This window comes from Panthera pardus, unplaced genomic scaffold (genome assembly GCF_024362965.1).
Source record: "Panthera pardus isolate Hobbes unplaced genomic scaffold, ASM2436296v1 HiC_scaffold_27, whole genome shotgun sequence".
Classification (NCBI taxonomy): Eukaryota; Metazoa; Chordata; class Mammalia; order Carnivora; family Felidae; genus Panthera; species Panthera pardus.
Genome location: NW_026526843.1, coordinates 756509 through 782667, shown reverse-complemented (window position 1 = coordinate 782667; position 26159 = coordinate 756509). Strand labels below are relative to the sequence as shown.

The following is a 26159-nucleotide window of genomic DNA, read 5'->3' as shown; positions in this document are numbered from 1 at the left end:
CTGGCGTGCGCTGCGGGAAGCGGTCGGGTGCGGCTGGATGCGGTGGGATAGGGCTGGATGCGGTCGGGTGTGGCTGGATGCGGTCGGATAGGGCTGGATGTGGTGCGATGTGGCGGGAAGCGGTGTAAAAAGCCAGTTGGCCCGAAGTTTCCGACCGGCAGGGTTCCAGAGCCGCTACTCTATATCCTAGAGATCACAGACCGACCCCATCATTGGTCGGGTGCGCGTTTTGGGACACGTACATCCGGTGAAGTCACTGCTTTCCCATGGGCCCCCGCTGCAGAGAAGCGGTGCTGGGCGGGAGCCTGCTCCCTGGAACCCCTGTTTGAAGGAACGCTGGCTTTTGGCTGGGCGGGCGCATTGTGCACACACAACACGCGTGTAGGAGCCAGCGGCCCCGAGTATACACTAGAGGGGTCGGGCGACCACCACGGCCGTCTAGTTCCAAACCGTGGCACCACCCCTCAAAGAAACCCCTGTACGTGTCAGGCAGCCAGTCCTCACCGCACCCCCCTGCCCCCCACCCCCGTCCTCGGGAGCCCGCAGGCAACCGCCGGTCGGCTTGCTGCCCATAGGGGTTCGCCTGTCCCGGACACTTACTTCTTTCTGCACGCGGGATCGCTGGGCGAACAGGCGGCTTTCTGTGCCCGGTTGCTTTCCCGTAGCGCAGCGTTGTCACTAGGGTCCGTTCGTCCGTGTGGGAGCGTGAGTCGGCACTTCAAGCCTTTTCACGGCCGAGTAATATTCCACCGCAGGGACACACCGTGTGTGGCGGCCTATCCCAGTTCACGGGTTGACGGGCAGCTCCGCCATTCCCACCTTGCGGCAGATGTGAACAGCGCTGCGCCGAGCATTTCCTGCACAGGGTTCTGTTTGAGCGCCTGTTTCTGATTCCCGAGGGTAGGAAATTGCACTGGGGCTGCGATTGAGGGGTCGGGTGCTAATTCTGCCGGTCACTTACTGAGGAGCCGCCCAGCGGATTCCCACAGCAGCTCTGCATTCCCAGCAGCAGTGTGTGAGTCCCAGTCCTTGCGCACCCTCGCCCGAACCCGTCTTTTTGCCTTTGTTTTGCTTTCTGGTGCCTAGAAGAGCCATCCTACTGGCTGCGAAGTGGTGCCTCATGGCGGTTGTGATTCGCATCGCCCTGTTGGCGCATGATGTTGAGCGTCTTTGCATGTGCCTCTTGGCCATTTGCACATCCACTTTGGAGGAACGTCTGTTCAAGTCCTTTCCCATTTTTTAACTGGGTTGTTCGTTCGTGCTTTCGTTGCTGACTTGTAGGTGTTCTTTATGCATTCTGGAAAATACACCCTTATCCCACGTGTGATTTGCAAATGCTTCTCCCATCCTGTGCGTTTTGTCCTTTCACCTTCTAGACAGAGTCCTTTCATGCACAAAAGTTTTTGGTTTGGATGGTGTACAACTTATCCTCTCTCCACCACCCCCCTTCTTTTGTGGCCGCGCTTTTGCTGCCATATGTAAGGAACTGTTTTGTAGTTAAAGCCAGGGGGATTTATATCTATGTTTTATTCCAAGAGTTTCATAGTTTCATCACTTACGTTTGGGTTTGTGATCCGTTTTGGAATTCATTTTCATACGTGGTGTGAAACTGGAGCCCACGTTCATTCTTTTTTCTGTCAACATTCAGTTTTCCCAGCACCGTTTGTTGAAGAGATTGCTCATTCCTCCATTGAATGGTCTGGGCCCCCTTGTTGAATATCAACTATTCGTAAATCTATGGGTTTATTTCTCACTGTAAATTCAAAAACATTGACCTACATGTCTACCCCTATGCCAGTACCACAGTTTACGATTGCTGTAGCTTTGAAGTAAGTTTTGAAAGTGGCACGTGTGGATCGCACAGCTTTGTTCTTCTTTTCCGGATTGTTTTGGCTGTCTCTGTCCCTTGCATTTCCATAGAAATTTAGGATTGGCTTTTACGTCTGCAAAAGATCACTGAAAAGGTTTTTAAAACGTTTTAAATGTTTATTTACTTTTGAGAGTGATAGAGTTCAAGTGGGGTAGCAGCCGAGAGAGAGGGAGACAGACTCTGAAGCAGGGTCCAGGGTCCGAACTGTCAGCACAGAGCCTGATGCAGGGCTCAAACCCACAAACTGCGAGATCCTGACCTGAGCTGAGGTTTGCCACCTAACCGACTAAACCACCCAGGCTCCCCGATCATTGAAATTTTGACAGAGACTGTATTGAATCTATATATTGCCTTCGAGATTATGGCCATCTTAACAATATTAAGTATTCATATCACTAAAACAGAATGGCTTTTCATTGATTTAGGCCCTCTTTAATTTCTTTCAGCAATGTTTTCCTTTTAGCAAATATAATCTTGCACATCTATTGTTACATTTATTCCCCAGTATTTTATTATTTTTGATGATATTGTAAAAGGGATTCCTTTCACTTTTTGGTAAGTTTTTATTTAAATGTCAGTTAACATATGGTGTATAATTAGTTTCAGGTGTGCAATATAGTGATTCAACACTTCCATAAAACATCTGGTGCTCATCACTTGTGCACTCCTTAATCCCCATCACCTATTTAACCCATCCCCCCACCCATCTTCCCTCTGGTAACCATCAGTGTATTCTCCTTAGTTAAGAATTTGTTTCGGGGCGCCTGGGTGGCTCGGTCAGTTAAGTGTCTGACTTCAGCTCAGGTCATGATCTCGCGGTCTGTGAGTTCGAGCCCCGCGTCGGGCTCTGTGCTGACAGCTCAGAGCCTGGAGCCTGTTTCGGATTCTCTGTCTCCCTCTCTCTCTGCTCCTCCCCTGTTCACGCTGTCTCTCTCTGTCTCAAAAATAAATAAACGTTAAAAAAGAATTTGTTTCTTGGTTTCCCTCTCTTTTCCCATTCTATGCTTGTTTATTTTTTCTTTTTTTTAAACGTTTATTTTTGAGACAGAGAGAGATTGAGCATGAATGGGGGAAGGTCAGAGAGAGAGGGAGACACAGAATCCGAAACAGGCTCCAGGCTCTGAGCTGTCAGCACAGAGCCCGATGCAGGGCTTGAACTTATGGACCGTGAGACCATGACCTGAGCCGAAGTTGGATGCTCAACCGATTGAGCCACCCAGGTGCCCCTATTTTTTTTCTTAAATTCCACATAAAAGTGAAATCATATGGTATTTATCTTTCTCTGACTAATTTTGCGTAGGATATTATTCTCTAGCTCCTTCCATGTCATTGCAAATGGCAAGATTTCATTCTTTTTTATGGCTCAGTAATGTTCCATTCTATTTATGTGCAAACCCCATCTTCATAATCCATTCACCAGTCGATGGACATCTGGGCTCTTTCCATAACTTGGCTATTGCAAATAATGCTGCTATAAATATCAGGGTGCATGTATCCCTTGAAATCAGTATTTTTGTATTCTTTGGGTAAATACGTAGTAGTGCAATTGTGGGATGTAGGGTAGTTCTACTTTTATTTTTTGAGGATCCTCCACACTGTTTTCTAGAGTGGCCTCTCTGTTACCACCATCAACAGTGCAAGAGGGTTTCCCTTTCTCTGCATCCTCTCCAACACCTGATGTTACTTCTGTTGTTAATTTTAGCCTTTCTGAGAGGTGTGAGTTGATCTCTCATTGTAGTTTGATTTATATTTCCCTGATGATGAGTAATGTTGATCCTTTTTTCATGTAGCCATCTGTATGTCTTCTTTGGAAAAACATCTATTCATGTTTTCTGCCAATTTTTTCATTGGATGATTTGCTTTTTGGGTATTGAGATGTATAACTTCTTTATAGATTTTGGATACTAACCCTATATCAGGTATGTCGTTTGCAAGTATCTTCTCCTATTCTGAACACTTGCTTTTAGTTTTGTTGATGGTGTCCTTCACTGTGCAGAAGATTTTATTTTGATGAGGTCCCAGTAGTTTATTTTTGCTTTTGTTTCCCTTGCCTCAGGAAACATATCTAGTAAGAAGTTGCTATGGCCAGGGGCACCTGGGTGGCTCAGTCAGTTAAGCGTTCGGTCTTTGGTTTTGGCTCAGGTCATGATCTTGTGGTTCGTGAGTTTGAGCCCCACGGTGGGTTCCATGCTGGCAGCATGGGGCCTGCTTAGGAGTCTCTCTCTCTCTGCCCTTCCTCTCATCATGTTCTCTCCCTCTTTTAAAATAAATGAATAAACTTAAAAAAAAAAGAAGTTACTATGGCCAATAAAAGTAGTTATTGCCAGTGTTCTCCTCTCAGATTTTGATGGTTTCCTGTCTCATACTTAGGTTGTTAAACCATTTGAATTTATTTTTGTGTATGGTGTAAGAAAGTGGTCCAGTTTCATTCTTTTGCATGTTGCTGTCCAGTTTACCCAGCGCTGTTGAAGAGATTGTCTTTTTCCCCTTGGATATTCTTTCTTGCTTTGTCAAAGATTAATTGACTATAGAGTGGTGGGTTGACTTCTGGGGTTTCTAATCTCTTCTAGTGATCTATGTATCTATTTTTGTCCCAGTACCACATTGTCTTGATTACTACAGTTTTGTAATATTACTTGAAGTCAGGAATTATGGTGCCTCCAGCTTTTCTTTTCTTTTAAAAGGTTGCATTGATTATTTGGGGTCTTTTGTGGTTCCATACATGTTTTAGGATTGTTTGTTCTAGCTCTGTGAAAAGTGCTTTTAGTATTTTGATAGGGATTGCACTGAATGTGTAGATTGCTTTGGGTAGTATTGACATTTTACCAATATTTTTTCTTCCAATCAATGAGCATGGAGTGCTTTGCATTTCTTTGTGTCTTCTTCAATTCCTTTCATAAACTTTCTATAATTTTCAGAGTACAGATCTTTCACCCCTTTGGTTAGGTTTATTCCTAGGTATCTTATGGTTTTTGGTTAATTTGTGAATGGGATTGATTCCCTGAGTTCTCTTTCTCAGAAAGAGAGAGAGTTCATTATGAACTGCAACAGATTTCTGTGTGTTGATTTTATATCCTTTGACTTTACCGAATTCATGTATCAGCAGTTCTAGCAACTTTTTTGGTGGAATCTTTTGGGTTTTCTATGTAGAGTACCATGGCATCTGCAAAGAGTAAAAGTTTGACTTCCTCCTTGCATTTTGGATGCCTTTTATTTCTTTCTGTTGTTTGATTGTTGTGGCTAGGACTTCTAGAACTATATTAAATAACAGTGGAGGAGCCAACATTCCTGTCTTGTCCCTGAACATAGAGAAAAAGCTCTCAGGTTTTCTCCATTGAGGATGATATTACCTGTGGGTTTTTCATATTTGGACTTTATTATTTTGAGGTACGTTCCCTCCAGACCTTTCTTGACAGCTTCTATCATGAATGGATGTTGTACTTTGTCAAATGCCTTTTCTACATTCACTGGAACGATCATATGGTTCTTATCCTTTCTGTTATTGATGTGATGTACCACATTGATTGATTTGCAAATACTGGACCAACCTTGCCTCCTAAGCAAATCCCAGTTGATTGTGGTGAATGATCTTTTAAAATGTATTCTTGGATTTGGTTTGCTAGTAGGATTTTTGCATCTATGTTCATCTGGGAAATGGGCCTGTAGTTTTCTTTTTTAGTGGAGTCTTTGGTTTGGGTATCAGGGTAATTCTGGCCTCCTAGAATTAATTTGGAAGTTTCCCTTCCATTTCTATTCTCTAGAATGGTTTGAGAAGAATAGGTATTAACCCTTCTTTAAATATTTGGTAGAATTCACCTGTGAAGCTATCTGGCCCTGGACTTTTGTTTTTTGGGAGATTTATTACTGATTGAATTTCTTTTCTGGTTACCAGTCTGTTCAAGTTTTCTAATTCTTCCTGTTTCAGTTTTGGTTGTTTATATGTTTCCAGGAATTAATCCATTTTTTCCAGGTTGTCCAAGTTGTTGGCATAGATTTTCATGATATATTCTTATAAGTGTATTTCTGTGGTGTCGGTTGTTATTTCTTCTCTCCCATTTGTGATTTTATTTATTTTGGGTCCTTTCACTTTCCTTTTCAATAAGTATGGCTAGGGGGTTACCAATTTCATTATTTTTTTTCAAGGAACCAGCTCCTGGCCTCATTGATCTGTTCTAGTGCTTTTTTATTTTCTATATCCTTTATTTCTTCTCTAATCTTTATTATTTCCCTTCTGCTTTAGGCTTCATTTGTTGTTCTTTTTCTAGCTCCTTTAGGTATAAGGTTACATTGTTTATTTGAAATTTTTCTTGCTTTTTAAGGTAGGCCAATATTGTTATACACTTCCTATCTTGGGACTGCTTTTGCTGCATCCTTAAGGTTTTGGATTGTTATGTTTTTTCCTTCGTTTCCATGTATTTTTTTAATTTCTTTGATTTCCTGGTTGACCCATTCATTCTTTAGTACTATATTATTTAACCTCCATGTATTTGTGGTCTTTCCATTTTATTTTCTTGTGGTTGAATTCAAGTTTCACAGCATTTTCGTCAGAAAAATATGCATGGTATTATCTCAATCTTTTTGTAGTTTTTGAGGTCTGATTTGTGACCTAGTGTGTGATGTATTTTGGCAAGTGTCCCATGTGCACTTGAAAAGAATGTGTATTCTGCTGTTTTAGGATGGAATGTTCTGAATATATGTTAAGTCCATCTTGTCCAGTGTGTCATTCAAAGTCATTGTTTTCTTGTTGATTTTCTGCTTAGATGATCTGTCCATTGATGTAAGTGGGGTGTTAAAGTCTCCTACTATTATTGTATTATTATCAATGAGTTTATTTATGTTTGTTATTAATTGTTTTATATATTTGGGACCTTCCAAATTGGGTGTATAAATATTTACAATTATTAGGTCTTCTTGTTGGATTGTCCCCTTTATTGTGATTTAGTGCCCCCTTCATCTCTGTTACAGTCTTGGTTTAAAGTGTAATTTATCTAAGTATTGCTACTCTGGCTTTCTTTTGATGTCCATTTGTATGATATATGTTTCTCCATCCCCTAATTTCAATCTGCAGATGTCTTTAGGTCTAAAATTTATCTCTTGTAGGCAGCATTTGGATGGGTCTTATTTTTTTTAATCCATTCTGACACCCTATGTCTTTTGATTGGGGCATTTACATTCAGAGTAATTTTGATAGATATGTACTTAGTGCCATTTTATTACATGTTTTGTCATTGTTTCTGGAGATTTTCTCTGATCTTTCCTTGTCTTTGTCACTTTTGGTTTCTCCTTTGCATTCAGAGAATCTCCTTTTTGCAGGGCTGGTTGAGTGGTCATGATCTCTTTCAGTTTTTGTTTGTCTGGGAAAGTGTTAATCATAGCCTTACTTGATAGAGTTTCTTGGCTGTGGTTTTTTCCCATTCAGCACGTTGAATGTATCATGTTAAGTCCTTCCTGGCTTGCTGAGTTTCATTGTGAAATCTCCACCTAGTCTTATGGGTTTTCCCTTGTAAGTTAAGGAATTATTTTGTCTTGCTGCCTTTAGGATTTTGCTTTATTGCTATATTTTGCAAATTTAATTACAATATGTCTTGATGTTGGTCTGCTTTTGTTGATTTTGATAGGAATTCTCTGTGCCTCCTGGATCTGGATGTCTGTTTCTTTCCCCAGATTAGGGAGGGTTTCAGCTATTATTTCCTCAAATAAATGTTCTGCTCCATTTTCTCTCTATTCTTCTTCTGGGACTCCTATAATATGAATGTTATTATGCTTGGTTGAGTCTCTGAGTTTCCTAAATCTATTCTCACGTTCCATAATTCTCTCTTTTGTTCAGATTCATCATGTTCCATTATTTTATCTCTTATATCACTTCTTAATTCCTCTGCTTCTTCCATCTTGTGTTCATTGCATCAAGTCTGTTTTGAATCTCATTTATTGCATTTTTCAGTTCTGTTTTTTGCTCAAATGATATTGGTGATGATGATAAACAATTACTAAGTACTATTTATTGTGTACTGCTCACTATGGTACTCACTTTATACACATGACCTCATTTCATTCATCACAGCTTTATTAAGTAGATGACATTTTTAGCCCAACTTTGCAGATGAAGAAACAGAGGCTCAAGGAAGGAAAGTGGCTTCCCCAAATTTACCAGGTTAGTCAGAGGCAAAGGTAGAATTCAAACCCAGTTTGGTTCAAGTCCATGCTCTTCCTATGACACTACTCTGCCTCAGTCAAGGCATCAGAGAGGGATCTAGAAAGCAGAAGCTGAGAAGATACTGAATACCTGAATTGGATGGAGTGGCCATCATCAATGGGACAAAGGATCAACCATGGAGAAAGGTGGGGCTAGCAGAGAAAAACCTTCACTGACTTCACAGGTTCACCATAGCATTGACCCTTGTGATCTTCACTTGTGCATAGGATAAATTACTATGTTTATCTACCCATAAAAAAGTAGGTTAGAACACCACTATGAAACTAACATGGCTTACCTAACTTAAGCCACCAACATGGCTTAAGATGATTTTCACAATTGTTAAAGATGCCTTCCAGGAAGGAAGCTTGGATTCCGCTAATCAAGCTAATACTTTATATTCTGGTCCAGAAGTGCTCTGAGCAAGATGGAGGACAAAAGCCAGACTCACTGCTTAAAGCCAAGGAGTAGGAAAGAACTACCCACAAACCCACCAACCCCTGAATGTAAATCTGACAACAACAACAAAAGAGAACCAAAAAATAAACTACTACCATATCTGCCAGGGTCTTTGGCTGTGGTGAGCTGTAGGCTTAAGGAGGTGAGGGCACAGACATGGCCCAACTTTACAACTAAGCCACTAGCTGGCCCTGTGAGTAGATCTTCAATATGCCCTAGAGTTCCCTGGGGCAGTGATGGGAATATTCCCTGTAAAATGGTTTTGACCTAACAACTGACATATTTTGTACAGTGTAGAAAGAAGGAAAAGTACTGAATGGATTGATTTCCTTCTATCATCAGCCTTCTACCTTTGGAAGAAGTAAAATTAGAGAATGTGAAAAACACTTCTTTTTAAAAAGTGGGGGGGTGGGGTTGGATGTTTACAAACTATTTGTAAAACATCTAGATATTCTCATGGTTCTCTTAAGATTCTGTTGGAAGGAACTTAATAATGAAGATGATGATTATTATCTATGAATGATCAGCTAGACTGTAAATATGCACAAGGGGGAAGTAATTAATATTTATTTTGGAATATGGAATATTATTTTTTTTGCTTTTTAAAACTCACTTTTATTTATTTTTTATATTAAATATAATTTATTGTCAAATTGGTTTCCATGCAACACCCAGTGCTCATCCCAACGGGTGCCCTCCTCAATGCCCATCACCCACTTTCATGAATTAAAAGCACTGTTTCTGTGGCCAGATTTTCGAGGTTCTAACAACCTCTGACACTTATTTAGCCATGTGATCTTGGGTAAACCACTTCATCTCTCATTGCCTCTATTTATTCATTTATAAAATAGGTTGCTATGGGGATTAAAAGCAGTTATAACAGTGTCTGGCACACGGAAAGCACTATGAAAGAGTTAGCTATTATTATTGGTCATCATTATATGCTGTAAACATCTTATTTAATAATTACAAATTTGTTAGAAAAACCTGTGAGGTAGGTATTTTCCTTACTCTACTCATATGAGAAAACTTAAGCTATGAGAGGTCAAACAAAATTACAGAGTGACAGAACCTTTAGATGTTGCCTAGTCCAAGGCCCCCCTCCATTTTAAAGTGAAGAAAAGGGGGTGTCCAGGTGGCTCAGTCAGTTGAGTATCCAGCTCTTGGTTTTGGCTCAGGTCATGATCTCACGGTTTGTGGGCTCAAGCCCTGTGTTGGGCTCTGTGCTGGGTTGGAGCCTGCTTTGGATTCTTTCTCCCTCTCCCCTGTCCTCTCTCAAAATAAATAAATAAGTAAAAAAATAAAGTGAGGAAGAGAAAACTGAAAAGCAAACTATAGCTAAAATAGAGCCTAGAACTCAACAACAAGGCTCTTCCCTTCAGTGATTCTCAAACTTTGATGGGCACCAGAATGCCCCAGAGGGCTTTCCAAAACGCAAACTGCTGGATTCTACCCCCACAGTTTTTGATTTAGTAAGTCCAGGGTGGGGGCTGAGAATTTTCATTTCTAACAAGTGCTCAAATGATGCTGATGCTGCTGGTCTATTTTGGGAACCACCACAACACACCATAGTTTATCCATCTTTTTTCCTTTTCATCATGGACTACCCAGGTTGTGAGGGCACAGAGCACTCGTACAGAAATGGGAACCAGTGATGAACCTAAGAAAAAGACATAGCTAGCAGCAAAAGGGTAGAGAGAACAATAGTCCTGGTTTGTGTGGTACTTTCCCAGTTTTAACACTAAGTTCTGAAGCCCAGGAAACCCCTCAGTCCTGCACCCTCCTTAATAGTTTGTTACTCTAGATGAAGGTAAACAAAATTAAGTGCTGGTTAACTGCCAAACACAAAAGGACATATTTACTAAGAACATGGTAATTTCTGGTGAATATATTTGAAAATGATTTATTAATTTATTCTTATTCCAACAAATTTGTATTATGTAGTGATTATGTTAGGTGCTATGGAACACTATATGATAGGCGCAGTGCTCCTGACCCACGGATCCCATCCCACCTTAGCAAAAGGTAAAAGTAACTTTACACTGAGCTTGGTAGACAGAGACTCCATGCTTACATATTCAGGGACACAAGAAAGAGATGTAAAAAAGAAACATCTCACAAAGAAAGTTTTCAATGCACCATGGGCAATACTCAAATGATTACCTTCCTTCTTTCTTCCTGTGAAAAGAGTACATTGTAGAAAAGTATGGATTGAAAATTTAGGCAAGCGAGGGTGAAATAATTAATGAATCAAGGTCCTAGGTGAGACAGAAGGTAAAGGAAATCCTTTAGCGAGAAAGACTGATCTGTATCCCTGTCTCTCCAGGGCCCTGAATATGTGATTTGCTTGTTATAAATCAATGCTGACTGTAGTTAAAATATAATTTTCAAGGCTAAGTTAAGCAAGACTTCAAAAAAGGTAAATATCCTGATGAATACTAATGGTGACATATTTCAGGAGTATATAACAGTAGGGAGAATAGACTGCATGTTAAAGTGTTACTTCTGCTCTGATTGCTAACGGGTATATTCTTTAAAACCTAGACTTAAAAAAAAAAGAGGTCAGAGTGGGAGAGAGCCAAAACATAAGAGACTGTTAAAAACTGAGAACAAACTGAGGGTTGATGGGGGGTGGGAGGGAGGGGTGGGTGGGTGATGGGTATTGAGGAGGGCACCTTTTGGGATGAGCACTGGGTGTTGTATGGAAACCAATTTGACAATAAATTTCATATATTAAAAAAAAACACAAAAAAAACCCCTAGACTTAATTATCAATCTTTTGACCTAAGGATGACAAATTTCATGAAGACCCTTAAAGATTCCTATATACTACAAATAAAATGGAGAAATATTTTGAGAACATACTTTAGGACACTGGATGAGTCAATAAGATAATGCATAAATTACTAAATGTGAACTAGGGACTCTTTGTGAATATTAGATTAGACTCTACTCTCTATCAGAATATTGGTTTTGATTTGTGACTTCTATCCTCACTAATAATGCTTTTTTTCCTCTTGTGCACATAGTAGCCTGGATTCTCTTTCATCATTCTATAGTGGTCAATGAAGTTATTGTACAGCTTCACTTTCAATGAAACCTAGGGGAAAATAAGCCTCATACCCATCTCTCTGTCTCTCTACCCATATGTAAAGGAAGCCATTAAAAAAATAAAAGAAACAAGGTATTAAACTTAACCCTGTCAAATCTTAGCAATTAAAACATATAATATTTTAAGAGAAGAAAAAAAAGATCAGCAGAAATGGAGAAAACAGATTGCATCCTAAATTCCGTCAAAAGAAAAAATGCAAGTTTGGATAGTGATGTCCAATTCTTTGGAAGCACATTATCTATCATGATGAGTTCACTGAACAGTCTTACAGACTAACCCTCTGTACTCTCTCGTGGCGTATGTGTGTATATATGCATTATCATATGGAACCTCAGAAGTCTCTAAAAACTTTCTGTAATTATCCCTCACACAATTATTGAACTGATGGTTTTGTTCCACAGGAGCTATTGTGACTTCCTAGTTTAACTCCTCAAGAGATGACGTGGATGGAGATAACTCTTCTTGTAAGATACAAACACGTGTTTGTATTTAGTTACTCCCTTATCACAGAGCTTGTGTTATGAAGCAATTTCTCTAGTATCTGTAGTTATAGGACACTGTAGGTATAAATGTAGGGTTTCAGTTAAACTCTTTAATCCACAGGTCTATGTAAAGGACTGTCCTAAGGTATCCTCCAGCTCACTGGTTCTTAAAGAGTGGTCTGAAAACACCTGTAAGGATCCTTGAGACCCTTTTAGTGGGCCTGTAGTTTAAAAACTATTTTTATGATAACACTAAGGTGATATTTGCCTTTTTAACTCCCATTATCTCATAAATGTACAGAGGCTTTTTCCAAAGGCTACCTGATGTGTGATAATGTCATCTCTCTGATACTGAGAGGGATGTGTGATTTTGTGTTCTTGAATTTTAAACATTTCTCAGTCTTAATATCTAATACAGTTAGTATCAATAGATACAATCCACATCCAAGAACTTTTTGGGGTCCTCAATGACTTTTAATAGTGTTAACGTGTCCTAAGACCAAACATTTTGCTTTATCCTGCTTTATAAAGGCTTTGTTATTCCTAAAATGCTTTCCTTTCTAACTGATCTAGTTGCAACTTCTGTTTTGTGTGATGAGATAAAGAGACAATTTGAAGTAGATATTGACACAATATTATTCTGCTGATATGAAATTCTGGTAGGCAGGGTGTTGGGTGTGTTCATAATCCTAATGCTGTCAATTTTAAGCCTGAAGCCCCAAGAGACGAGCAGTGTTTAATACATCATCCCTTGTTAAATAGCAGCCACAGAGTTGGCGATAGCCAGTGAAGGATTCCCTGCCATGTAGGACACGCCAGTTGTCTATAAATAGAACCTGTAAATGGGCAAAAACAGAGAATAAAACACCATCAGAACAAGGGCAGACCAAAGGAACTCTAAATCAGAAGAGATCACTTAAAAAAAGCTTTAGGTTGTTCTCTGATTACATTTGATGACATATTTTTCTTTTTGAGATTAAACAAACATTTGGAACTTAGGATGTGCATGGTCCTGCAGCAGGCTGGGTGGAAGTTACAAAGATAGGTTACAGTAGGTAATAGGTCCTGCACTTGACAAACTTGTTTCTTGAGTATTCTTTTACTCAAGAATACTTGAGTATCAATTGAGTATCTACACTGGCTTCATTTTATTGTTATTTGACATCTTTAAATCAAAATTATTTGACATCTTTAAATCAAAATTATTTGACATCTTTAGAGTTTGGCACCCACCCTGCCAGGCTTTAGTTTGACCCAAAACTCATTCTCAGGTCTCCTCAACTCTACTGTCAGAGTCCGGTGTGCTGTATACCAACGATGGACAACATCATAAGGCACAGTATTGATGACAGCTCTGTCATAGTTGTTGTATCTAAGATGAAATCACAAGAAGAAAGATATCCTCAAACACATGTTAAAGACACCTTTTGCTTATTGAAAAATTCTATATAAGGCCTTTTCTATATTCATTACTTGTCCTAGATAAGGTGAGAATAAGTCAACGTTTTCTTAGGAATATAGGACTGTAGAGAGGAGCTCCACTGCCTATTGACCATATATATATTTTTTCTTTGGAGAATCTGGGGGTAGGAGATAGAAGTAAGTTCTAGCTGGTTTCTCTTCTTAGGATATGATGTTTTATCTAAAGTACATTCTCTTGGCCAAATTTTACAGAAGCACTGGGGAAATATCTGAGCTTTCTATTCATCAAGCTGAGGTGGGCAAGAGAGGTGATACTAACATGGCTTTATTTTTAACAGGATGACTTAGAACTTCTAAGTGTTTCCCTTTGGGGGGACAAGCCAAGCTATAGCTTAGTGGACAGTTTACCCAGGGATCTTCATTAATTCATTCATGTAACTCTAACATTTATATGAGCAGCTCCTATGTGCTAGGCGATGTCAGGTGTTAAAGACACAATGATCAACATAGCAGATGTGACCCCAGCCTTTGGGGAGTTTGCATTCTATTAAGAAAGACAAATGAAGAACAAGTAATAAATACATAGATAGTTACACATGCTATAAAGAAAAAATACCGTAATGTAATAAAAAATGATTGGGAAGTCTATTTCAGATGGAGTGTTAAGTGAGGACTTTTTTGAAGAAGTGATATTTAAGCTGGTACCTGTATGATAAGAAACCAACAATGTGACATGCTGAGGGAAGAGTGTTCCAGGAAAGAGGAATAGCAAGTAAAAAGCATTAGGATGGAAAGGAGTTTTATTATGTTTGCATAACAGCAAGAAGGCCATGTGGCTGGAGCTAAGTAAGCAATGGGAATAATAGGAAGGAATAATGTGGAGGAGATAGCCATAGGCCAGATCATGTGTAACCTTTTAGGCCATGGTAAGGACTTTGGGTTTTATTCTGAGTACTATGGGAAACCACTGAAAAGCCTTTGCTAAAAATATTGGATTTTTTTCTGTCTTTTTTTTTTTACTCAAGTCAAATTAACCTTTTACTGAAGTATAGTACATATACATAAAAGTACATAAATCATAAGCCTGATGAATTTTCATGATGTGAACACATTCCTTCCCCTAGCATCCAACTCAATAAACAGATCATTACCCATATCCCAGAACACTCCCTTGTCCCCCTTTCCCATCTTGTCTCTCCCCTAACTCAAGGATAACTACCATCATGACTTCTGTCACCAAAGATTAGTTTTGCTTGTTTATAAACTTTATATAACAAAAAATGCTACAGAATGTACTCTGCTATGTCTGGCTTATTTCATTTAATATATTTGGGAGATTTATCATTGTTGTGTTATAGAGCAGTAGATCATTTATCCTTCATGCTGTATAGAATTTTATTTTGTGACTATACCATAATTTATTCATACATTCTACTGTTGATCGATATTTGAGTAGTTTCCAGTTTGGCACTTTACAAATAGTGCTGGTGGTGCTGATCCTTGATGGCAACATGGGAAGCTCCCAAACTCACCTCCCCCCATGCACATACCAAATCTATAGCTACACATGGGGAAACTTCCTCTGAAAGAAATCCAGAAACTAGCTGAGTGACTCCTACACAATGGGCAAATGAAAAAAAAAAAAAAACTCACATCAAAATGGATGGAAGATGCTGAGACACAATCTTACTATAAACCCCACCCCTGGTGCAGTAATTAGGAGGGAACTCAATTCCAAGCTTCTCTCTGAGGACTGAAGAGTTAAAAGTTTCTTAATTGGCTGTCTACCCAAGGCTTAGTGCAAGGGAGCATACAGATATGCTCAGATCCTGGTCTTGCCTAGAAAGAAATCTACTTGTATACTTTAAAAGCTGCTAACCAAGAGTCTGGCTTCTAATTAGTTTGCATCTAGGTGCTGACTAAGATCCTTCCTTTTGGGAGGCTGACAGGTCTTGACACGCCATCAACTACTGGGAGGCACTAAGAACAAAAAAAAGTGGCTTAGACAATCATATAAGTTTGAGAAACAACCAAGAGCTAAGGCTGAGCTGATATATGAGATCCATCTCCTACACAAGACCACTCTGTCAAGAGTGGGAGAGGTGGCTGTTTTATCTAATATGCAGGAACCAACACAGAGTGAAAAAAATGAAGAAACAGAAGAATATGTTCTAACAAAAGAACAAGGTAAAACTCCAGAAACAGACCTTAATAAAATGGATATAAATGGTATATTTGACAAAGGGTTTTTAAAAATGGCCAAAAGATGCTCACCAAGGTCAGGGGACCAATGCATGACAAAGTGAGAATTTTAACAAAAAGATAGAAAATGTTAACAAGTAACGAACACAAATACAAGCTGAAAAATACAATAACTGAATTTACAAAGTTAATAGAGCAGACTAGATAAAGTGGAAGAAAATATCAGCAAACTCAAAGGCAGAAAAGTAGAATTCATTCAATCAGAGGATGTAAAAAATGAAAAAGAGTGAAGATAGATGAAGGGAATTACAAGACTCCATCAAGCAGACCAATATTCACATTATAGGGGTCCCAGAAAGAGAAGAGAGAGAGAAGGGGGCAGAAAGCTTATTCAAAAAAATAACAGAAAACTACTCTAACCTAGAGAAAGAGACAGCTACATCCAAGAAGCCCATGGAATCCCCAAAAGAGGAATCCAAAGAGACCTACACTGAGACACAATATAATTAAACTTTCAAAAGTTAAAGACAAGAAGATAATCTTAGAAGAAATATGAGGAAAACAACTTGTTGCATATAAGGGAACCCCCATAAGAATATCATCACATGGCAGGCCATAAGGGAGTGTCATGATATATTCAGAAAGATGAAAGAAAAAAAACCCTTTGAAACGACAATACCCTATGCAGCAAATTTGCCATTCAGGATTGAAGAAGAGGCAAAGAGTTTTCCAGAAAGCAAAAGCTAATAAAGTAGTTCATCACTACTAGAATGGCCTTACAAGAAATGTTAAAGGGACTTCTATAAGCTAAAAAAGGCCCTTATTAGGAAAAACAAGACATATAAAAACAGACACATATATCAATGGAACAGAATAAAGAATCCAGAAATGGACCCACAAATGTATGGCCAACTAATCTTTGACAAAGCAGGAAAGGGTATCCAATGGAAAAAAGACAGTTTCTTCAGCAAATGGTGCTGGGAAAACTGGACAGTGACATGCAGAAGAATGAAACTAGAGCACTTTCTTACACCAGACACAAAAATAAACTCAAAATGGATAAGAGACCTCAATGTGAGACAGGAAACCATCAAAATCCTACAGGAGAACAGAGGCAGCAACCTCTTTGACCTCAGCTGTAGCAAATTCTTACTAGATACATCTCTGGTAGCAAGGGAAATAAAAACAAAAATGAACTATGGGGACCTTATCAAGATAAAAAGCTTCTGCAACAAAGGAAACAATCAACAAAACTAAAAGACAACCAACAGAATGGGAGAAGATATTTGCAAATGACATATCGGACAAAGGGTTAGTATCCAAAACATAAAAGAACATATCAAACTCAATACCCCAAAAACAAATAATCCAGTGAAGACATGAATAGACACTTTTCCAAAGAAGAATCCAGATGGCTAACAGACACATGAAAAGATGCTCAACATCACTAATCATCAGAGAAATGCAAATCAAAACAAGGATGAGATACTACCTCACACCTGTCAGAATGGCTATAATTAACAAGTCAAGAAACAATAGATGTTGGTGAGGATGCAGAAAAAGGAGAAGACTTTTGCATTGCTGGTGGGAATGCAAACTGGTGCAGCCACTCTGGAGAACAGTTTGGAGGTTCCTCAAAAAATTAAAGTAGAACTACCCAGCAACTGCACTACTAGGTGTTTACCCAAAGGATACAGGAGTGCTGATTTGAAGGGGCACATGCACCCCAATGTTTATAGCAGTACTATCGACAATAGCCAAAGTAGGGAAAGAGCCCAAATGTCCATCAACTGATGAATGGATAAAAAAGATGTGGTATCTGTATATACAATGGAATACCACTCAGCGATGAAAAAGAATGAAATCTTGACATTTGTAACAACGTGGATGGAACCAAAGCATATTATGCTGAGCAAAATAAGTCAGTCGGAGAAAGACAAGTATCATATGATTTCACTCATATGTGGAATTTCAGAAACACAACAGGTGAACATAGGGGAAGAGAAGGAAAAAGAAGATAAAAACAGAGAGGGAGAAACCATACAAGACTCTTAAATACATAGAACAAACAGGGCTCCCGGAGGGGAGGTGGGTGTGGACATGGGCTAAATGGGTGATGGGAATTAAGGAGAGCACTTGTTGGGATGAGTACTGGGTGTTATATGTAAGCGATGAACCACTGGGTTCTACTGAAACCAAAGCTACAGTGTATGTTAATTAACTTGAATTTAAATAAATAAATTAAGAAAATAATGGCTGAAGGATAGAAAAATAGTTCTATCTAAACATTTCCTTTTTCAATCATCAGGGAACAGTATGAAAAATTATATGCCAACAAACTGGACAACATGGAAGAAATGGACAAATTCCTAAACACCCACACACTACCAAAACTCAAACGGGAAGAAACAGAAAATTTGAACAGACTCATAACTAGTGAAGAAATTGAATTAGTCATAAAAAATCTCCCAACAAATAAGAGTCCTGGACCAGATGGCTTCCCAGGGGAATTCTACCAGACATTTAAAGCAGAGTTAGTACCTATCCTTCTCAAGCTGTTCCAAAAAAATAGAAATGGAAGGAAAACTTCAGGGCTCATTCTATGAAGCCAACATTACTTTGATTCCCAAACCAGACAGAGACCCAGCAAAAAAAAGAGTACAGGCCAATATCCCTGATGAATATGTATGCAAAAATTCTCAACAAGATACTAGCAAATTGAATTCAACAGCATATAAAAATAATTATTCACCATGGTCAAGTGGGATTAATTCCTGGGCTGCAGGGCTGGTTCAATATTCCCAAATCAATCAATGTGATCCATCACATTAATAAAAGATAAGAACCATATGGTCCTGTCAATAGATGCAGAAAAAGCATTTGACCAAATTCAGCATCCTTTGTTAATAAAAACCCTCAAGAAAGTCGGGATTTAAGGAACATACTGAAACATCATAGAAGCCATTTATGAAAATCCCACAGGTAATATCATCCTCAATGGGAAAAAACTGAGAGCTTTCCCCCTGAGATCAGGAACACGACATGGATGTCCACTCTCACCACTGTTGTTTAACATAGTATTGAAAGTCCTAGCATCAGCAATCAGACAACAAAATGAAATCAAAGGCATCAAAATTGGCAAAGATGAAGTCAGACTTTCACTTTTCGCAGACAACACAATACTCTACCTGGAAAACCCAACACACTCCACCAAAATCTGCTAGAACTGATACATGAATTCAGCAAAGTCGCAGGGTACAAAATTAATGTACAGAAATCAGTTGCATTTTTATACACCAATAATGAAGCAACAGAAAGAGAAATAAAGTAACTTATCCTATTCACAATTGCACCAAGAACCATAAAATACCTATGAATAAACCTAACCAAAGATGTAAAAGATCTGTATGCTGAAACTATAGAAAGCTTATGAAGGAAATTGAAGAAGATACAAAGAAATGGAAAAACATTCAATGCTCATGGATTGGAAGAATAAATATTGTTAAAATGTCAATGCTACCCAAAGCAATCTACACATTCAACGCAATCCCAATCAAAATTGCACTAGCATTCTTCTCAAGATAGAACAAACAGTCATAAAATTTGTGTGGAACCACAAAAGACCCCAAATAGCCAAAGTAATATTGAAGAAGAAAACCAAAACGGGAGGCATCACAGTCCCAGACTTTAGCCTCTACTACAAAGCTGTAATCATCAAGACAGTATGGCATTGGCACAAAAACAGACACATAGACCAATGGAATAGAATAGAGAACCCCGTAATGGACCCACAAATGTATGGCCAACTAATCTTTGACAAAGCAGGAAAGAGTATCCAATGGAAAAAAGACAGTCTCTTTAACAAATGGTGCTGGAAGCACTGGACAGAAACATACAGAAGAATGAAACTAGACCATTTTCTTACACCATTCACAAAAATAAACTCGAAATGGATGAAGGACCTGAATGTGAGACAGGAAACCATCAAAACCCTAGAGGAGAAAGCAGAAAAAAAACCTCTCTGACCTCAGCCACAGCAATTTCTCACTCGACACATCTCCAAAGGCAAGGGAATTAAAACCAAAAATGAACTATTGGGACCTCATGAAGATAAAAAGCTTCTGCACAGCAAAGGAAACAATCAACAAAACTGAAAGGCAACCGACGGAATGGGAAAAGATATTTGCAAATTACATATCAGACAAAGGGCTAGTATCCAAAATCTATAAAGAACTCACAAACTCCACACCTGAAAAACAAATAATCCAGTGAAGAAATGGGCAGAAGACATGAATAGGCACTTTTCTAAAGAAGACATCCAGATGGCCAACAGACACATGAAAAGATGCTCGACGTCACTCCTCATCAGGGAAATACAAATCAAAACTACAATGAGATATCACCTCACGCCAGTAAGAGTGGCTAAAATGAACAAGTCAGGAGACTAGATGCTGGCGAGGATGTGGAGAAATGGGAACCCTCTTGCGCTGTTGGTGGGAATGCAAACTGGTGCAGCCGCTCTGGAAAACAGTGTGGAGGTTCCTCAAAAAATTAAAAATAGACCTACCCTATGACCCAGCAATAGCACTGCTAGGAATATACCCAAAGGATACAGAAGTGCCGAAGCATAGAGGCACATGTACCCCAATGTTTATAGCAGCACTTTTTTTTTTAATATATGAAATTTACTGTCAAATTGGTTTCCATACAACACCCAGTGCTCATCCCAAAAGGTGCCCTCCTCAATACCCATCACCCACCCTGCTCTCCCTCCCACCCCCCATCAACCCTCAGTTTGTTCTCAGTTTTTAACAGTCTCTTATGCTTTGGCTCTCTCCCACTCTAACCTCTTTTTTTTTTTTTCCTTCCCCTCCCCCATGGGTTTCTGTTACGTTTCTCAGGATCCACATAAGAGTGAAACCATATGGTATCTGTCTTTCTCTGTATGGCTTATTTCACTTAGCATCACACTCTCCAGTTCCATCCATGTTGCTACAAAAGGCCATATTTCATTTTTTCTCATTGCCACGTAGTATTCCATTGTGTATATAAACCACAATTTCTTTATCCATTCATCAGTTGATGGACATTTAGGCTCTTTCCATAATTTGGCTATTGTTGAGAGTATAGCAGCACTTTCAACAATAGCCAAATTTTGGAAAGAGCCTAAATGTCCATCCACTGACAAATGGACAAAGAAGTTGTGGTTTATGTATATAATGGAATACTACTTGGCAATGAGAAAGAATGAAATCTGGTCATTTGCAGCAAGGTGGATGGAACTGGAGGGTATTATGCTAAGTGAAATAAGTCAGGCAGAGAAAGACAGATACCATGTTTTCACTCATATGTGGATCCTGAGAAACTTAAAGAAGATCATGGGGGAGGGGAAGGGGGAAAAAGTTACAGAGAGGGAAGGAGGCAAACCATAAGAAACTCTTAAATACTGAGAAGAAACTGAGGGTTGATGGGGGGTGGGGGAGAGGGGAAAGTGGGTGATGGGCATTGAGGGGGCACCTGTTGGGATGAACACTGAGTGTTGTATGGTAACCAATTTGAGAATAAATTATATTAAAAAATAAAATAAATATTTGCTTTTTAATACCCCTTGCTCTAAAGTTTAATAAATTTAAAAATATTTATTATTTAATAAATATAATTAAATAATAAGTTTGAATAGTCATTGTATCTGTTACAAATATCTCATTTATAGAAAAAGCTTACTTATATAAAAAGTATGTTGTATTTTTATTTTATCAAATAATACTGATCACTGTGTTCTGTTTCCAGTAATGGCTAAGTAAACTCCTATTGGATCAACCCCTCCTCTCACACATGACAATTAAAAACTCTAGATAAAATACCAAAAATAACTATCTGAGGGTACTATATAGGCAGACTGTGGGGTGGAGTTGACACTTGGAAGAAAGGAACTGCACTGGGTGAGTTTCCATTTTCATGACATCTAGCCTGAGGGCATGCCACAGCCTACACCTTATCAGGCAGCTAAAATCCTAAAGGAACTCTCCATTTTTTTCTGGCCTGAAGAACCAGAGGATAGGCTGGGTGCAACCACTGCTACCAAAAAGTGAAGAGAAAATCCTGGAAAGGAGAGAATCAGAGAAGGAGAGCACCAAACTCTGTGTGTAAGCTCTGCTCAAATATCTGGATGGATGGCCCCTGAATTGCACATGTGAAAGAAAAACTCCAAGCATTACATCTAAAGATAAAATAATGGAACAGAAATTTGAGCTATCAAAGAACAGAGTTTGAATTTTGAGTACAACTAAGTTAATTGCCTATTTAAAAAAACGCAAAAATCAACATTCTTTGGAGAAATATAAGAGTCTAAAGTCTCAATAACATAATATTCACATTCTCCAGCATACAATCCAAAATTATTCAATGTAACAAGAACCAGAAAAATGTGATCTATTATGAAGGGTACAGAGAACAAAAGTCAATCCTGTGATGTCTCATAAGTTGGAAATATCAGAGATGAGGAGGTTGGAGGGAAGATGGCGGCGTAGGAGGACGCTGGGCTCACCGCGCGTCCTGCCGATCACTTAGATTCCACCTACACCTGCCTAAAGAACCCAGAAAACCACCAGAGGATTAGCAGAAGGGAGTCTCCGGAGCCAAGCGCAGCGAGAGGCCCACGGAAGAGGGTAGGAAGGGCGGCGAGGCGGTGCGCGCTCCACGGACTGGCGGGAGGGAGCCGGGGCGGAGGGGCGGCTCGCCGGCCAAGCGGAGCCCCCGAGTCTGGCTGGCAAGAGCGGAGGGGCCGGACGGACTGTGTTCCCACAGCAAGCGCGACTTAGCGTCTGGGAGGTCAGAAGTTAACAGCTCTGCTCGGAAAGCGGGAAGGCTGGAGGACAGAGGGAGGGAGAGCTGCTGAGCCCCCGGACGGCAGAGCTCAGCTTGGCGGGGAACAAAGGCGCTCGCCAGCACCATCTCCCCCGCCCATCCCCCAGCCAAAATCCCAAAGGGAACCAGTTCCTGCCAGGGAACTTGCTCGCTCCGCGCAAACACCCAACTCTGTGCTTCTGCGGAGCCAAACCTCCGGCAGCGGATCTGACTCCCTCGCTGCCACAGGGCCCCTCCTGAAGTGGATCACCTAAGGAGAAGCGAGCTAAGCCTGCCCCTCCTGCCCCCGTGCACCTTGCCTACCCACCCCAGCTAAGACGCCAGATCCCCAGCAACACAAGCCTGGCAGTGTGCAAGTAGCCCAGACGGGACACGCCACCCCACAGTGAATCCCGCCCCTAGGAGAGGGGAAGAGAAGGCACACACCAGTCTGACTGTGGCCCCAGCAGTGGGCTGGGGGCAGACATCGGGTCGGACTGCGGCCCCGCCCACTAACTCCAGTTATACACCACAGCACAGGGGAAGTGCCCTGCAGGTCCTCACCACGCCAGGGACTCTCCAAAATGACCAAACGGAAGAATTCCCCTCAGAAGAATCTCCAGGAAATAACAACAGCTAATGAACTGATCAAAAAGGATTTAAATAATATAACAGAAAGTGAATTTAGAATAATAGTCATAAAATTAATCGCTGGGCTTGAAAACAGTATACAGGACAGCAGAGAATCTCTTGCCACAAAGATCGAGGGACTAAGGAACAGTCACGAGGAGTTGAAAAACGCTTTAAACGAAATGCAAAACAAAATGGAATCCACGATGGCTCGGCTTGAAGAGGCAGAGGAGAGAATAGGTGAACTAGAAGATAAAGTTATGGAGAAAGAGGAAGCTGAAAGAAAGAGAGATAAAAAAATCCAGGAGTATGAGGGGAAAATTAGAGAACTAAGTGATACACTAAAAAAAAATAATATACGCATAATTGGTATCCCAGAGGAGGAAGAGAGAGGGAAAGGTGCTGAAGGGGTACTTGAAGAAATAATAGCTGAGAACTTCCCTGAACTGGGGAAGGAAAAAGGCATTGAAATCCAAGAGGCACAGAGAACTCCCTTCAGACGTAACTTGAATCGATCTTCTGCACGACATATCATAGTGAAACTGGCAAAATACAAGGATAAAGAGAAAATTCTGAAAGCAGCAAGGGGTAAACGTGCCCTCACATATAAAGGGAGACCTATAAGACTCGTGACTGATCTCTCTTTTGAAACCTGGCAGGCCAGAAAGGATTGGCACGATATCTTCAGTGTGCTAAACAGAAAAAACATGCAGCCGAGAATCCTTTATCCAGCAAGTCTGTCATTTAGAATAGAAGGAGAGATAAAGGTCTTCCCAAACAAACAAAAACTGAAGGAATTTGTCACCACTAAACCAGCCCTACAAGAGATCCTAAGGGGGACCCTGTGAGACAAAGTACCAGAGACATCACTACAAGCATAAATCATACAGACATCACAATGACTCTAAACCCGTATCTTTCTATAACACTGAATGTAAATGGACTAAATGCGCCAACCAAAAGACATAGGGTATCAGAATGGATAAAAAAACAAGACCCATCTATTTGCTGTCTACAAGAGACTCATTTTAGACCTGAGGACACCTTTAGATTGAGAGTGAGGGGATGGAGAACTATTTATCATGCTAATGGAAGCCAAAAGAAAGCTGGAGTAGCCATACTTATATCAGACAAACTAGACTTTAAACTAAAGGCTGTAACAAGAGATGAAGAAGGGCATTATATAATAATTACAGGGTCTATCCATCAGGAAGAGCTAACAATTATAAATGTCTATGCACCGAATACCGGAGCCCCCAAATATATAAAACAATTACTCATAAACATAAGCAACCTTACTGATAAGAATGTGGCAATTGCACGGGACTTTAATACCCCACTTACAGAAATGGATAAATCATCTAGACACACAGTCAATAAAGAAACAAGGGCCCTGAATGATACATTGGATCAGATGGACTTGACAGATATATTTAGAACTCTGCATCCCAAAGCAACAGAATATACTTTCTTCTCGAGTGCACATGGAACATTCTCCAAGATAGATCACATACTGGGTCACAAAACAGCCCTTCATAAGTTCACAAGAATTGAAATTATACCATGCATACTTTCAGACCACAATGCTATGAAGCTTGAAATCAACCACAGGAAAAAGTCTGGAAAACCTCCAAAAGCATGGAGGTTAAAGAACACCCTACTAACGAATGAGTGGGTCAACCAGGCAATTAGAGAAGAAATTAAAAAATATATGGAAACAAACGAAAATGAAAATACAACAATCCAAACGCTTTGGGACGCAGCGAAGGCAGTCCTGAGAGGAAAATACATCGCAATCCAGGCCTATCTCAAGAAACAAGAAAAATCCCAAATACAAAATCTAACAGCACACCTAAAGGAAATAGAAGCAGAACAGCAAAGGCAGCCTAAACCCAGCAGAAGAAGAGAAATCATAAAGATCAGAGCAGAAATAAACAATATAGAATCTAAAAAGACTGTAGAGCAGATCACGAAACCAAGAGTTGGTTTTTTGAAAAAATAAACAAAATTGACAAACCTCTAGCCAGGCTTCTCAAAAAGAAAAGGGAGATGACCCAAATAGATAAAATCATGAATGAAAATGGAATGATTACAACCAATCCCTCAGAGATACAAACAATTATCAGGGAATACTATGAACAATTATATGCCAACAAACTGGACAACCTGGAAGAAATGGACAAATTCCTAAACACCCACACTCTTCCAAAACTCAATCAGGAGGAAAGAGAAAGCTTGAACAGACCCATAACCAGCGAAGAAATTGAATCGGTTGTCAAAAATCTCCCAACAAATAAGAGTCCAGGACCAGATGGCTTCCCAGGGGAGTTCTACCAGACGTTTAAAGCAGAGATAATACCTATCCTTCTCAAGCTATTCCAAGAAATAGAAAGGGAAGGAAAACTTCCAGACTCATTCTATGAAGCCAGTATTACTTTGATTCCTAAACCAGACAGAGACCCAGTAAAACAAGAGAACTACAGGCCAATATCCCTGATGAATATGGATGCAAAAATTCTCAATAAGATGCTAGCAAATCGAATTCAACAGCATATGAAAAGAATTATTCACCATGATCAAGTGGGATTCATTCCTGGGATGCAGGGTTGGTTCAACATTCGCAAATCAATCGTGATACATCACATTAACAAAAAAAAAGAGAAGAACCATATGATCCTGTCGATCGATGCAGAAAAGGCCTTTGACAAAATCCAGCACCCTTTCTTAATAAAAACCCTTGAGAAAGTCGGGATAGAAGGAACATACTTAAAGATCATAAAAGCCATTTATGAAAAGCCCACAGCTAACATCATCCTCTATGGGGAAAAACTGAGAGCTTTTTCCCTGAGATCAGGAACACGACAGGGATGTCCACTCTCACCGCTGTTGTTTAACATAGTGCTGGAAGTTCTAGCATCAGCAATCAGACAACAAAAGGAAATC

General features: G+C 39.8%; 1 protein-coding gene across 5 annotated transcripts in view; it reads right to left on the bottom strand.

Annotated features, from left to right (window-relative positions):
• Positions 1–11285: 11285 nt before the first annotated feature.
• Positions 11286–26159, bottom strand: part of TMLHE (trimethyllysine hydroxylase, epsilon) — a 104702-nt gene continuing 89828 nt past the window's right edge. For all 5 annotated transcript variants that reach the window (XM_053891263.1, XM_053891262.1, XM_053891266.1 and 2 more), the window contains 2 exons: positions 13350–13488; positions 11286–12952 (listed from right to left, as the gene is read on the bottom strand). In XM_053891263.1, coding sequence (XP_053747238.1) covers positions 12821–12952; positions 13350–13488 — 271 coding nt within the window. In that variant the 3' untranslated portion in view covers positions 11286–12820. The remainder of the gene's footprint in view (positions 12953–13349; positions 13489–26159) is intronic.